This window comes from Thalassophryne amazonica, chromosome 13, assembly GCF_902500255.1.
Source record: "Thalassophryne amazonica chromosome 13, fThaAma1.1, whole genome shotgun sequence".
Taxonomy (NCBI): Eukaryota; Metazoa; Chordata; class Actinopteri; order Batrachoidiformes; family Batrachoididae; genus Thalassophryne; species Thalassophryne amazonica.
The window spans coordinates 34517579-34532009 of NC_047115.1; the positions used below are offsets into that span (position 1 = coordinate 34517579).

The 14431-nt window shown below is 40.9% G+C and overlaps 1 protein-coding gene across 5 annotated transcripts in view; it reads right to left on the reverse strand.

Moving 5' to 3' along the window:
• kcnma1a (potassium large conductance calcium-activated channel, subfamily M, alpha member 1a) overlaps nt 1–14431 on the reverse strand; it is a 461512-nt gene that overhangs the window by 175959 nt on the left and 271122 nt on the right. For all 5 annotated transcript variants that reach the window (XM_034184484.1, XM_034184486.1, XM_034184483.1 and 2 more), the window contains exons 5-8: nt 14314–14425; nt 5379–5454; nt 3453–3528; nt 2771–2941 (exon numbers count right to left, since the gene is read on the reverse strand). In XM_034184484.1, the coding sequence (XP_034040375.1) occupies nt 2771–2941; nt 3453–3528; nt 5379–5454; nt 14314–14425 (435 nt within the window). The remainder of the gene's footprint in view (nt 1–2770; nt 2942–3452; nt 3529–5378; nt 5455–14313; nt 14426–14431) is intronic.

A 14431-nucleotide genomic window follows, 5' to 3' on the forward strand; every position in this document is an offset into this window, starting at 1 on the left:
CTGCATCTCTGCATTCCAGGACTCGGCGCTGGGACAGAGCTCAGCTGCAAATAGAAGCACGTGATCCAACCCACTGTGGAGATCTGTGCGCAGAATCCTCACTGTCTGATGACACGCTGTTGAATTTTTCAACAGTTTAAAAATCCTGACGAAGCGTCAGCTGCAGGAACGAAGCTGCATGAAGGTTAACGATGCCAACGAAAGTCAACGAAAGTCCAGATTTCTTGTATCGTTTGGGCTTCGTTGCCTTTCGTTAAGTGCCGTGTGACTGGGCCACAAAAATGTAACATAATGAGCTGTGAAAGGTTTTTATGTTTTCTGAACTTTTGCTGTATTTTTGCTGCCACACTGGGATTTGTTTAAGTGAGTGGGAGTCACCTGTAGCACACCTATTCGCTGTTTCGCAGTTGTGAATCTCGTGTCGTCTTGCGGTCCGTGACTTGCACGAGAGGTCGTTTCAGCAGAGTTCCAATTTAGGGCACAATGTAAACACACCTCGTGAAGTATGAACAACAAGACAACATCGGGGCATGGAAGTCCATTACAGGTGCTACACCTCCTCTAGATAACCCTCTCAACTTGGGAGAACGTGTCATCATCATAATTGCTCGTGAACTCGCTGAATCAGCGCCATTCACATCCTCACTTTGCCACAGTTTACATGCGCTGTGAGACGCCAGAACCCTGCTGGTGTCGCTGTGCGTTCTGGGAAGTGCAGGGGGATTATGGGAAATGTTAAAATAGAGAATTCCAAGCTAATTTTTCAGGGCCTCTTCACACATAACACGATTCAAGCCGACACACGAAGGAGGAATCACATGCCACTCATGAAAAATCGGACAAACGCCTCATACAGCTGTCGCCACAACCATTTGTGCACATCAGAGGCCGAAAAACAGCGAGTGCCCTGCAAGTGCCCATTTGCCCTGCTCTTGGCAGGTGTCGGCCAAATTCCAGGTGCCACATACAAACATCCAACACCGCTCGCTGGGCACTTAGAAAAGGCATGGCTATTCGCGCTCCCAGCATGAGAGTAAAGTGCAGATGACCACATTCGAGCTTTCTGTGAAAACTGTCTAAGTGCCATACGAGTGTGCCGTTACCAAGCAACACACATGGGTGTGGCTGTGCCAAACCCCCTACACACACACACACACAAAATGTTCCAACATTGTCAGGTGTGGTTGAGGGTCCCGGAGTGCTATTGCTGTCCAGTGAAGTGCGCAGGTGGAACAGCCATCATGTCTTGCCATCAACAACATGAACAATACTCCAGCAATGCACATGTGTGGGCGGGCTCTCATGCTCTTGTCAGTTCCGACTGACAGTGCGGCTCAGTGCACATGACGTGTTCAATTAAAAACACAGAACAGGACAATTAAATAAATACATACAATACATAATTACGTAACAAATATATAAATAAATAATCACATAACAAAGGAACAGAGAGTGAGACTTTTGTCTCTGAGCCACTGCTGTTGAGATCTGTGGACCCGCAAGTCACAGCTGAAGAACACATAGCGTGTTATGACGAACATCACCTTACCACACTCCACCGTGAGGCACGTGCTTGAGCATGCTGACAGCAGGTAGAATGTTTTGTGGTTCCCCGTTTCATTTGTTCGCAGATTTTCGGACGTTTTCTGCTTCTTTTCCCCAATTTCTTGTTATGTGTGAAGGGGCCCTTAATATTCTCAAACTGCATATGCTGGTTACAGTAGATATATAAAAAGGGACCACCTGATATGGACAAAAATAAAAACCCCTACAGCTGATGGGGGACAATAAATTACAATAGTTCAGTAAATTGGGCAGTCCTTTGAGGGGCTTACTGAAACCCTATTTTGTTCAAATTCAAACTCATCAGAGATGCACTCATTCAGTTAAAATTTGTTGAAATCCGATCAGTTCTGTTCAAGTTACCATGGGCATATGAAAGTGTGACTGATGTATGAACAGAAACATGCACGCTCAGACAGAGTGAAATTTGATCTTCCTTCTGAATGTTACGATCAGTGGGAGATAATTGAAATATCATCTTAGACAGTGTAAATTCCTGCCTTTCCCCTAGTTACCTCACTTTGCATCAGGTAAAGCACTTGAAGTTTTCTCTTTTACTTATTGTTTTGTTTGTAAAATGTACTTGGCATGTGTTCACCTGTGCACGCCTGCATGTTTGTATGCTGGTGTGTCCGCTGCTGTGCAAGGTGACAGCAGCTTCACATGATGCTCGACTAGATCAGGTGAAAGTGAGACTGATGCGAAGGAAGCTGCTGTTGCTATGGTAACAGTCAGGCCAGCCTAAGCCACATCTCCCTGCCCTTGTGTTTATTGGAATTGTAAGAAGAGACATGGGAAGAGGGATCTCCTGAAACCGCAACTGCTTTTATGAGAACATTAACATTATCAGACATATTATATTCTTTAAAATAATAATAATAATAATAATAATAATAATAATAATACAGGGATAACACGAGAGGTACGGAAACAAAGGAGCACATACAGTTGTAACTACAGCAGACAAGCTAGTTTTGGCTAAACAGAAAGATGTTAGTGCACTACAGAGGTTTCACATCAAAATGTTAAATGCTACTAGTAACACTGTTCTAAATTCTCAAGATGTTTAAAATGTTAGAGTACATATACTTATCAAAGCATTAAAATCAATATATTTATAATAGTTTTAGGTTTGTTAGAAGTGTATGAATGGGATAGAGATTTGAGGATAGGCTGAGGTAAGGGAAGAAAAGAAGCTTGATTTTACCAAACCACCGAGGATGAAGAAGACCATGAACAAGCGGCCCAAGGTAGTTTTTGCATAGACATCCCCGTAGCCCACTGTGGACATAGTCACCATCAGTAAGTAGACACATTCCCAATAGGAAAGGTACTGGAAATTTTGGAAGTTTTCCCAAGGATCCCCTGAGTTTTCCACCTAAAGAAGAGGTGATGAGAAAATTAGAAATGACTCTGACATAAGCATACACACAGCTCTGTAAACTCTGGTTCCTATAAAAATAAAAACCATTTGAGCAAGTCTGATTGAATCCAACTGCAGGGGTGATGCTTTCATCTTGGAAGAACTAAGAGCCATATTCTGAGCTTAGACTGCCATCTAGTGGTAAACAGAGCCACAGACAAACAGTATGCACACCAAAACACTTTTTAGTGTTAACTGAAAAAATATAAACATGATAGACTGTACTCATTGAGCACCATCACTTATTTACATGCATTTTTTGCCTTCTGATTGAAATTGACCTTCCATCTATTCACTGAAGCACATTCAGGACAGTGTCAAACATGGCATTGCAACATTTTTCTTTGAATTTTACACTCTTTTATTTCACTAAATCAAAGTAAAATAATGAAAATTTGACTTTGAGAACATACGTGTGTCACATTAGTAATATCATTAATGCCAGAAAACCTATCTGTCCACTTACCAAATGTATGAATCCAGCAGCTGTAAGCCATGTGCTTATGAAGATGGAACACAGGTTCACCAGCTTGATGGAATTGCTGTGTAAAATAAGAATTAGAAGTCTCTCACACTAAAGTTATACAGAAGAGCACATAAAATTAAAGGCACCTGACTGATAGTAATGTTTCAGATGATATTAGCATTTTTTTTAAAGGCATTTAAATGTTCATTGAACAAAACCACCAATTAAATATAAAGGCCATCTGGATTATGAGTAGGGCTGACTTAAATATTCAAAGATATATCTGATAAGGATATCAGGACCTCTTAGGTTACAGCCACATTAAACTGGCCATTCCTTCTGGTTAATGCAGAGGAGAGAAGGACAATGAAGGTATGAGGAGGAGTGGCATAGGAGGGAGCCTTTCTTTAGATTTTGAAAGTGGCTGGAGATTGACATAAAAATAATCACTAGCACCTTTAAAATGAGGTGCCACTCAGTATTTTATAGGTCAAGAGGCAGAAGGATTTGGATATGGGTTGGGGTTATTATGGCTAAAGGGTTTGTTGTGCCTAGGTTGGCACGTGTTCTACTGAGTGCCTTCATACCTGTATTTCCCCCTTTATATAACGGCTGAGTGGATCCTTGTCATTTGATTGGTGCTTTGTATGTCACATGACATGGATTAATTTGTCCCATTTGTGTTGCATTGAATTTAGAGTGCAGTTTGATTCCATTTAGAGTGCAAATTTGGTTCCATACGTTTGGGTACCATTGCACTCTGCGCGTGCACACACACACACACACACACACTCGCTTCCACACATGCGCGTACGCAGATACACACATAACGCACGCACACACACACAAAATAAATCCACTGCGCTGTCTGGAGGCTGTCAGCAGGAAGAAAGAATGAAAATATGGACTAGTTTCTGATGTGATTTTTTTTTTCCCACTGTGCTGAGGATGTACACAGTCTTTTTTTTGGGAGTACATGCGCGCACAAGCGCCGACCTGGTTGCGTGTGTGCAAGCACGGGGACAACGACTCTACTGAGACATGATTTGATTGAGCTAAATGACGCTGCTAATTCTTGTAATACACACACACACACACACGTGCGCGCACACACATACACACACACTCCACTCCGCTGTAACCGTCTGGCTTTTTTTTTTTATGGAAGTCTGAAGTCAGTGCACTGCATCACTGGACTACATGTCACAATTTGGACTTTAGCAGCAGTGGAACACCAAAATGTAAGCCCCTTTTCTGTTGTTTATAAATTAATAAATCTCAAATGACAAGGATCTATTTTAGCCATTATATAAAACAAATAATGAATGTTTTTACATTCTTTCAATGGAACAAATATTTCATGAGGTGAAAGCTGGAACATACCATTCAACTCTGCTTCGCCTCTTTGAATGGTATGTTCCAGCTTTCACCTCAGGAAATATTCGTACCACTGAACTCATAAACATTCATTATTTGTATAATATAGACTACGAAGCCTCAATAAGACTTTGCACTTCATATTTACACCAAATGAGAGTTATTAGTATATTACAGACAGTTTCACAACATAAACTAGAAAAGCACTTATTTCAGTACATAGACACCAATGCCATGGCACAAATGCTATTTTAACATTTCATCATATTGCTTGTTAATTCATGTTCTACTTCAAAATATAAATAATTATATTCCAGACCATGCTCAGTTTATGTTGCTGTTAAATGATTTTGAACTGAACTTACATGTAAAGAAATGTGCTATGAAAATGTATTGATTTGATTTCACCAGGTTTTGCACACCGTTGTTAATTACTGTAGTTTCTGAGCAATCCTGCTGTGAGACCTGCTGCAGTGGTGGTAAAAGTCAAGATTATACTTGAAAAGCTATTGAGAATGAATGAATGACAGTATGAAACTTTATTTTTACCTCGTTTTCAAGATGTTCAAAAACTGCAAGATTTCTGAGAACTGAATCAATCTCAGTGCTCTCAGGAATCTCAAACCTGTGTGGGAGAAATAAAAAAGAAGTACATAATCATGTTATCCTTATGTTTATAATAATCTATTTATCCATATCTGAGATGCAACTCTCAACTGTCTTTACAGTGATATTAAATGAGAAAGAGTCACAGAAAGACGTGGATGTAAAACGACATGGATGCAGCAAACATGTATAATTCCAGCAATCATTATGTTCCAAACTTTGTTCAAAACAAGGATAAAATAACAACGCTACTGAAACAAAGTCTTTGAAATGCAAGATGAAAATTTAAAAAAGTCAACATTATATTCCAGAGGGATGTATTTATGCCTTCAAACAATTTAAGGGAACACCATGTGGCCTACTTTAAATGTTCCGCAGACTAAATCCAAAAGCTCCTCAGTTAAGGGATTACTGAACAATGTAACACCTGCTTCATTCATTGTCTTTTTACATAACAGAACAGATCCCATGGAACATTTGTTTACGCTCAGGCCTGTGCTTATGGATCTAACGGTGGATAGAAATTAATTTCAAAGCAATCTCTATTATCACTTTCCTGAAATACTACTTTCAAATATAAGAAAAATCTATGAGGCCACCTGCTTATCACAAAGCATGTTTCAAAAAAATTACACAATTTCAAGATCACAATCAAACAATAAGTTCTCTTACCCCAGCTGGAGAGGACGTGTACACAGGACCTAACTGAATGGTAAACTCCTGTCTGCCTTTCCTTGTCCTGGAGTCCAAGAAGGCCATGGTGACCCTGCCTCACTCTGTACCCATTCTGAAAAAGGTCCCCACAGGACTTCTTTCTCCTCCATGTCTCTTGAAGGTTCAGTAAATTAGGATCAATAGTGCGCCGATACACGAGCAACTTAGGAGGAATCATTGTATTCAACAATGTCTAAAATAGGAACCAAAATCCAAGCGATTTTGGGAGCAGTATTGCAGGAAAACTGTGCAAAAATAGAAACTCCTATTCAAAGGAAAAGAATGCAGGATAATTATTCTCAGCAAAAAGAAAATCTTGACATTAACTATTTTAAAAGTTGCACAAAATGCTGACGCAGACAAGCACGATTGTACTGCTCATCTTATCAAGTCGATTTTATCTGGGATTCTGTCTCTGTGAGCAGAATTCCAGCTTTAATATATCCTCTTCTCTTTTTTCATTTTTGTTAGTGTTTTTAATCCCTGTAACCCAAGCAGACTTAACTCATGCCCCTTTCAGTGCTTTACCTTTAGCCCATCTGTGCTGAACGCTAATGCAATTTGAAAAAAAAGAAAGAAAAAGAAAAAAAAAAACCTGACTCCTGCTCTGGATTTAGTAGAACTGCAACCCTAAAATGCAAATAAAGCTCACCAAAAACAATAATCCAGGCTTCTGCAATGACTGTCCCATTTCCACAGGGAAATGCCAAACATCTCTGATATAGAGCTACTGTTGTGGTGTCCATTAATTTTACTTTCAGTCAAAGTAAGTGGCTTCTGTGCCACTAATTCCACTGTAAAACACAATAATGCAGTCATTTCACATGTTAAGAATAACTGGCAGCAGAACGCAGCAAACAGAAACATGATATTCAAGCTACGTTTACTGAGGATAATATTTATAAGGATAACAACTGCAGATGTGACAACTAATTTTAGGTGAAGGAGTACACCAGCTGGTTTGTACCGTTGCATACAGAATTTCAATTTCACCATTCATTATAGAAGTACAGATGTTAGGCCAAAGCACCCGCTGCAGGGACGGAAGCCGCTGGGGACTGCATAATTCTCAATTAGTACATAGCATCTGTGTCCGGGTGTGCATGCACACGCACACATCGAAAAACTCTCAATGACCACTGAGCCCCATGAGCACGTGTTTATGTATGAGAAAATCTCTTCCCACTTGTGCCAAAATGTTGTGCATGCACAAACGCGTCAGTCAGATTCTCATTCAAAAGGTTTTTCTGGTCAGCATCCACATCTTTATTCAGGCTTTGCAACCTAGACCAGAGATTCTCTGTCACGTGTTCTGGCAGTGCACACCACTGGGACCTTTTATCAATCAGCACTCTGGGACGGCACAGCTGGGATAATACTGTCAGTCAACCAAGCAGGGATTAGATTATACAACTGCAGCACAAGATCACATGTATACTCGTACATGTGGCATTGGTTTGTACAAGAAATCCATGATGCATATTAATTTTTAATTACATGTAAAGCCACAAACACGTCACTATCCTTGTAATTCATGCACCTGCATGTAGAATATTGCATGCACGTGACAAACGCAGATACAGCAAAGAGGCTTAAACACAACACAAATTACTTTCCCTCCCACGAATGCACATGTAGGCATACTGCCAGTGAGTGAAGGGCCATATAGGTCAGATGCATTCATGCCAAGGTCAGCTTCTTTCAGTGAGAAAACAGGAGAGCTCAACAGCCAGCACAGTAAACCTCCACTAGGAGGCAGTAGGAGACTAAAATCAAAGTCTTCTCCAAAGGCTGCTGTCATGCAAAGCCAACAACCAGAAAACTTTACACACCAATCATAGCAAACACTTATGAAAATTAAATTCTTTATTGCTAAAATGACAGAATTCTATTCTAAATGTGACCCAAACCAACAATGTACGTTCATAATTGAGGACAAAAACCCAGAATGGGATGGTGTTTGGCGCCATGATCTTTTAAATAGATGTATATTAAGCTGACTCTCTAGGGAGCAATGCGCAGCTGAAGCATTTAAACAAAATTAATTTATATTTCCTACAGATAACTCCACATGCCCTTGTTACATTAGCTATACATCTTTCTCCCCTTCCTTAATCAATGTCCAGTATGCAGAGGCAAAGCCCATATAATTTGAAATGCCCTCAGCATACATTTCCTGCAGGAGCAGAGTAGAAAGCCACAAAGCACAGGGCAGAACCTCCATTAGTGCTCTTTTTATTAGCTCAACACACCTCCAATGGATCTCCAACAGGATGCAAGCTGAGAAAAGAGCTGCCAAAATATATGATGTATTACTATTACTTAGCAGTGAAGAGAAAGAAAAAAAAAATGCATGAATTCATTGGCAACTGAGAGGGCAGTGCACATTCTTAACAACTAACCTGATATCTTGTAGTAATTTCAATAGGTGGGACATACAAGAGCTGTAACAATTAACTGGTACAAATCAAAAAATAATTTCTGAGTAATGGATACGACTACACTGATACATGCAACCTTGATTCAATCTAAATGGACTATAAAGCAGCCAGCTGCTCGATTTGACTTCATGAATCAGCTGAGTAAGATTGAGTAGCTGTTACTTCTACATCTCCAAACTCTCATAAAGGTTCAAATGTCAGTGTAAGGCTCTGGCGGGACTGTTCACAGGAAAGTTAACTTTGCCTTTGCGGTATAAACAAAATCAACATGTCAGTAGTGGTAGGTAGTATAAGGGATAAATGTACTCGTACCAGTTCCAACTTTATGTAAGGTTCACAAATTGTTAATACTGTTATACTGGTTCAGAATGGGAAAGTTATGCTACTCTAACAACAATGGGGTTCTCCTTCTGGGCTTCTTGTACGTTGGACTTTCTGCTACAGTATGTGGTGCTGTCCCCAGTGGTAAGCAGAAGTAGTGCCAACGTGCTACAACACAGTAGAAAAACCTGAAGGTGTCTGGACTTTTATGAAATATGTATTCAAAGATGAGCAATGCTACTTTTTGATCATTCTAATTTATCATGAAAAACAAATATCTACATTAAAAACAGTATTGTACCAGACTGCATCCTATCACACTAAATCGCATCAAATTGAATTGTTACAGAATAAAAACCACTGTTGATGAATCGTATCTTAGCCCAAATTTCCTAAATACATATTGTATTGTTTCATAATGGAGAGCTGCAGACCCCTAGTACATACGCTTAACTATAGGACAGCATAGCCAACAATGAATCAGTCTGCCACTTAAACCATTTCTGCTTTGTTATCACGCCAATGCAAGGCATGTAGTGGGGGCAATAGTCTGTAGGGAATGCCACTGAAGGAGAAGTCTAATGTGAAAGGCAATCTCAAACCAGATCTGGAAGACACAGTGCCTTATTGCCTTTTACCCACTAATTAGGCCTAATTACTAATTTTATCTTCACAAATGGTACTGCAAGTTATAGTTTTCTGAGTAATAAGCTTCTAATTATCACACCTTTGCTTATTCCTCACAGTTTGAATATTAACAGGAACTTACAGCACCCCATTAATATTCTGGACACTCTAAGCAGTCTGGTATGGAACACCAAATCCTAACAGATCTGCAGAATGTTAATTTTATAACAGACTTTGCAACAACCACAAAAGTACAGTTAAATGTCACTGAGAGTTGTGTACTATGGCTATTTATGTACATCACTAGTGAAATAAACATGCTCCAGTGTTCTAAGATTCCAATTCTTAAAAAAATACCATGCAAAACATACTCGTCTTTCTCTGCATAGTCTCACACAAAATAATAGTAATAAAAAATGACTGTATATTTACGTACACCACCACTCCAAAGCAGAAAATATGCACTTCTTGTTATCTGTTTATGCAGCACAACTCACAATATGGGTCTAGTATGCTGTATTTCAAAAAAGCATATCTGTTGATTTATTATCCACAGAGTCAGGATATTTAATGACTGCAGGTAATTATTCACTGAAAAATGTCAGGCAGCATCCAGACCATCATTTTACAGGCTTTCATCATCCTCAACGGTTTTCCGGGAATGAGAGGAGGACAATTTACATCATAAATACCACAAACCAGAGTACATGACTTTGCTTTATCAACACTGCAGTTTATAAAAGGTAAGAATGATCTTGTTCAGAAGGCTACATCACCTTAGACATCATAGTGCAGCAGATTAGAGAATATTTACATAGGAATACTCCTTAGACATTACTCTTTAGGAAAAGCAGATTATCCACTTGATTTTTCAACAGGCAGCCAGATAGGGGTCCACGAAGAGTTACACAGGGGTCAAAATTAAGGGGCCCTTCACACATAGTGCAAATTTGGTAGATTTGCGCATAAAGTGCGCATGAAGCAGGAATCGTGTGCAAAACGTGTAAAATCGTAGCTGCCTCGTACACCCATTGCTACATCTATTTGCGCACACCAGCGGCTGAAAGACAGTGTGCACTGTGCGAGCCCATCAATCCCTCTTGTGGCAGGTATTGGCCAAATTCCAGGTGACACACACGAACATCTAACACTGCTCGTTTGGCACTTAGAAAATGTGTGGACATTCGCACTGTTAACACAACAACAATCAGCGGACAATCACTGTCATGCTGGCAATGAAATTTGGCTAACTGCCCCACGAGTGTGGCTTTGGTCTTTGTGCTGAACTGACAGGAGGTGTGGCCGCCAACAGAAGCAGCTGTGGAGATCTGTCAATCTGGACATCCCAGCTGGACAACACATACTGTGTTTGGACAGACATGGACTAACAACTGCCCACTGTAACGTGCATATGTCTGCTTGCTGTCATCACGTGGACATAAATAAAACATATATCGCTTGGCAATGGGCTGCAACGAGCGCGCATACTGCAGCCCATTGACAGGCTGCCCCCAGGTTGAAACGGACTGTCAGATCATAACACGCAACGGGCAATCTGACTGTCACACCACCCACGTGAGCTCTGTTCCACATGACGCAGTGTCTGTCCTGTGGCACGGTGTCAGTCCTCCAAGACACACGTGTCAGGCAGAACACGTGCAAATCCACAGTTATTACTAGTTTACCGTAATAATGGCACACATCAGAATTAAAGACAACACATATACATTTGACATTGTTTATGTGCACTAAACTTGAAACAGTCCATCATCTGAATTGAAGTAAAGTGAGTGAAGGCTGCAGCAGTAAAAACTGCCCTGCCTTTGAGGTGGCAGGGAGGAAGCCAGGGTGAGGGGAGTGGAGAGACAAACAAAGGAGGAGAGGGGAGGAATGCGACCGTCCTTGCCGGAGTCCCAAGCAAGGACGGAAAAATGTGGTGTTTTCATATGGTGTGCAGTTTTATTTTTTTTAAATAAGCCCACGTCCTTCCTGATATAAGGCAGTTTTCCACAGCTTTTACAAGACAGCGATCATAGCTCAGTAATAAAGTTTCTGACTGGTAATCAGAGCTTTTGGTATGGGTTCCATTCCTGTGGGTGGCATGTAATTTTATTTTATTTTTTATGTTCACAGCAGCTGCTGTGAAAAGCTGCTGTGTTCCCGCAGGCACAAAACCATTGCAGCATGTATTTACTTAATTTTTTAATTTATTTTTTCTTCATAGCAGCTGCGTGATGTGTAACCACATCATGCAGCTTTACTGAAACCATGAACCACCACACCGGAATCATGCACGCCTGCCCATCAGCGTGATGTTTTGTGGATCACTCATACGAGCTGCTCCGACGGGCGTAGCCCTGAGTTGTACATAGTCGCACTATGTGTGAAGGGGCCCTAAAAGATCATACTATACCACATTATTTGTCTGATCATAAAGATCCCAAAAAGGCATAGTTTGGACTATCTTTGACTGAATGTTACGAAGTTATGGGCTGTTGCAATGGGCTGCAGCAAACGCGGGCACACCGCGCACAATGATAGACTACCCCGTTAGATCATAACATACAGTGGGCAATCTGAATGCCACATCACCCACATGAGCTCTGTTCCACATGGTGCAGTGTCTGTCCTGTGGCACGCTGTCCACAAGACACACGTGTTGGGCCAGACATGCACGCAGGGCCGGCCAGACACGTCGCCAGCAGATGTGGATATGATAAGAACGTCCTGCTTCTTATTCATGTCATTTCATGACTGTACATCTGTGGCCATGGATCATCTACAGAGGAACAGACAGATCATACTTGTACTGCCTGCTTGATAAGAAGGATTCAATAAAATGCTGTGTTTTTAATATAGTGTATGGTTTTGTTTCTTTTTAAATACGTCCATGTCCTTCTTGATATCAGGCATTTTCCCACACCTTTTATAGGACACTGATAGTAGCTCAGTGGTGACATTTCTGGCTGGCAATCACAGCTTTTGGAAATTGCAAGTTCAAATCCTGTAAGTAGCATGTATTTTTTTCACATTTTTTTTTCACAGCAGTTGCACAATGTATAATCACGCAGCTGCTGCTCGCAATGTGTTCCCGCATGCATGAAACTGTCACAGCATGTATTTTTTATTCATTTGTTTTTTCACAGCAGCTGTACGATGTGTAACCAACATTGTACAGCTGCTCGCACTATGTTCCCGTGTGCACAAACTCGTCGTAGAATCATCGTTCACACTTGCCTGTCAGCTCAATGTTTTCATGGTTCGCTCATACAAGCTGTTCCGCCATGATTCGCCCTGATTTGTACTTATTTGCCCTAAAGTTGTTCCAATTTTGGTAAAGTGATGCAAATTATTGGTTGAGCAAATAGGATTCAAGAATAGAATAGTTCCAACCGTGTTCAATGTTTACTGTCCAAAGTAAAGGTCAGTGTCAACGTCCATTGGATTCTATAGCATATGACATATGTTACCCTGTAACATGGCAACTAAGTACGACACATGGTGCAAACTGTCCCTTTATAACAACCTCCAGCCTGGAGGTGGTCCTCCAGGCTGGAGGTAGTCCTTCAGCCTGCAGGCAGGTCCTGCTCATGGGGGTTGGTGGCACACCTGGCACTCGAATGACAGCATCAAGGTGAACTCTGGGATTTTTATTTTAGGTGTTACACTTTTCACTTAGAACTAAAAATGATGACAATCAATCTTGTATTGAGCTGAAACACTAACAGCATTATGACAGCATAACATGAGAATGTTACCAAACAAAAGCAAAGCCTTTATCACAGTGTTGAAGAAAATGAAGACAAAAAGAAAAAAAATGTGCCAAGTTTAGATCATCTTCCAAATTTTCTCAACTCTCTGTGAATAAGGAACCATTTTGCGACAGAATTTCATCATAATCCTCCAACCAACAATATGCAATAAACCAGTGTACATTTATAAATCACAAGCTAAAGACATACCAGTTTTATAATACTTTAAATTGAACCTTTTCTTTTTCTTTGATGAACACAGTATTTGTATTTCTTTCAATCAAATCACAATTATCCTCCTACTATTCTCATCTTTATTATTTGTCTGGCTAATAATAACACTAATAGTATGGTAGTACATCCATGGCAGAACAGACTGCAGTATAATTTAGGCCACAATACTTCAGATGCATTGAGGAAAGTAGGTCATTATGTAATACAGGTTAGGGTGTTTTCCTGTCTGCTCATGCAAGCGTGTACTTGTGTGTGCATGTGTGTGTGTGTGTGGGGGTGGGTGGGGGGAGACATTTCCCTGTGTGTGTTTCAGCCCATTTGATGGCACATATGCATTGCTCTGAGGAAATACAGGTGCAATGCCTCAACACAGCAATTACCAGTGATTGTAAAGCACACAAACAGGCACGTAGCATACAAGCACACCAAACCCAATCCTGGGTTATTCTCACTCCTGTTAGCTGATTAACTCTGCTGTGTCTGTGTTCCCTGAAACCTCAGAGGAGCTCAGTCCTGTCATCTCCAATGATGACAAGAAAGTTGACTGCAGCCAGAGCAGGAGGGCCTCTGAGACACAGTCCCAGTGATGAGGAGACAGAAAGTCAGTGGGCAACGAGTGATAAAATGCGTGGAGAAGTGAGAAATTGGATAAGATTGGGGGGGGGTGGGGGTGGGGAGTAGAATGTGGAGAGGCCAGAAAAAAAATGTCAGCCAAACCTTAAGAGGGGAAGAATTGGGGGTGTGTAAGACAGAGGGAAAGAGGGTGCTGAAGGAGACACGCATACTTACCAAGCCAGCTTCTGTTTAAGTAGACGGAGACAAACACAGGAGGAACGGTGAAGAAGTCGACCACTGAGTTGACCTCCAGCCAGAACCACAGCTTATCATTGGCTGCTATAAACTGTCA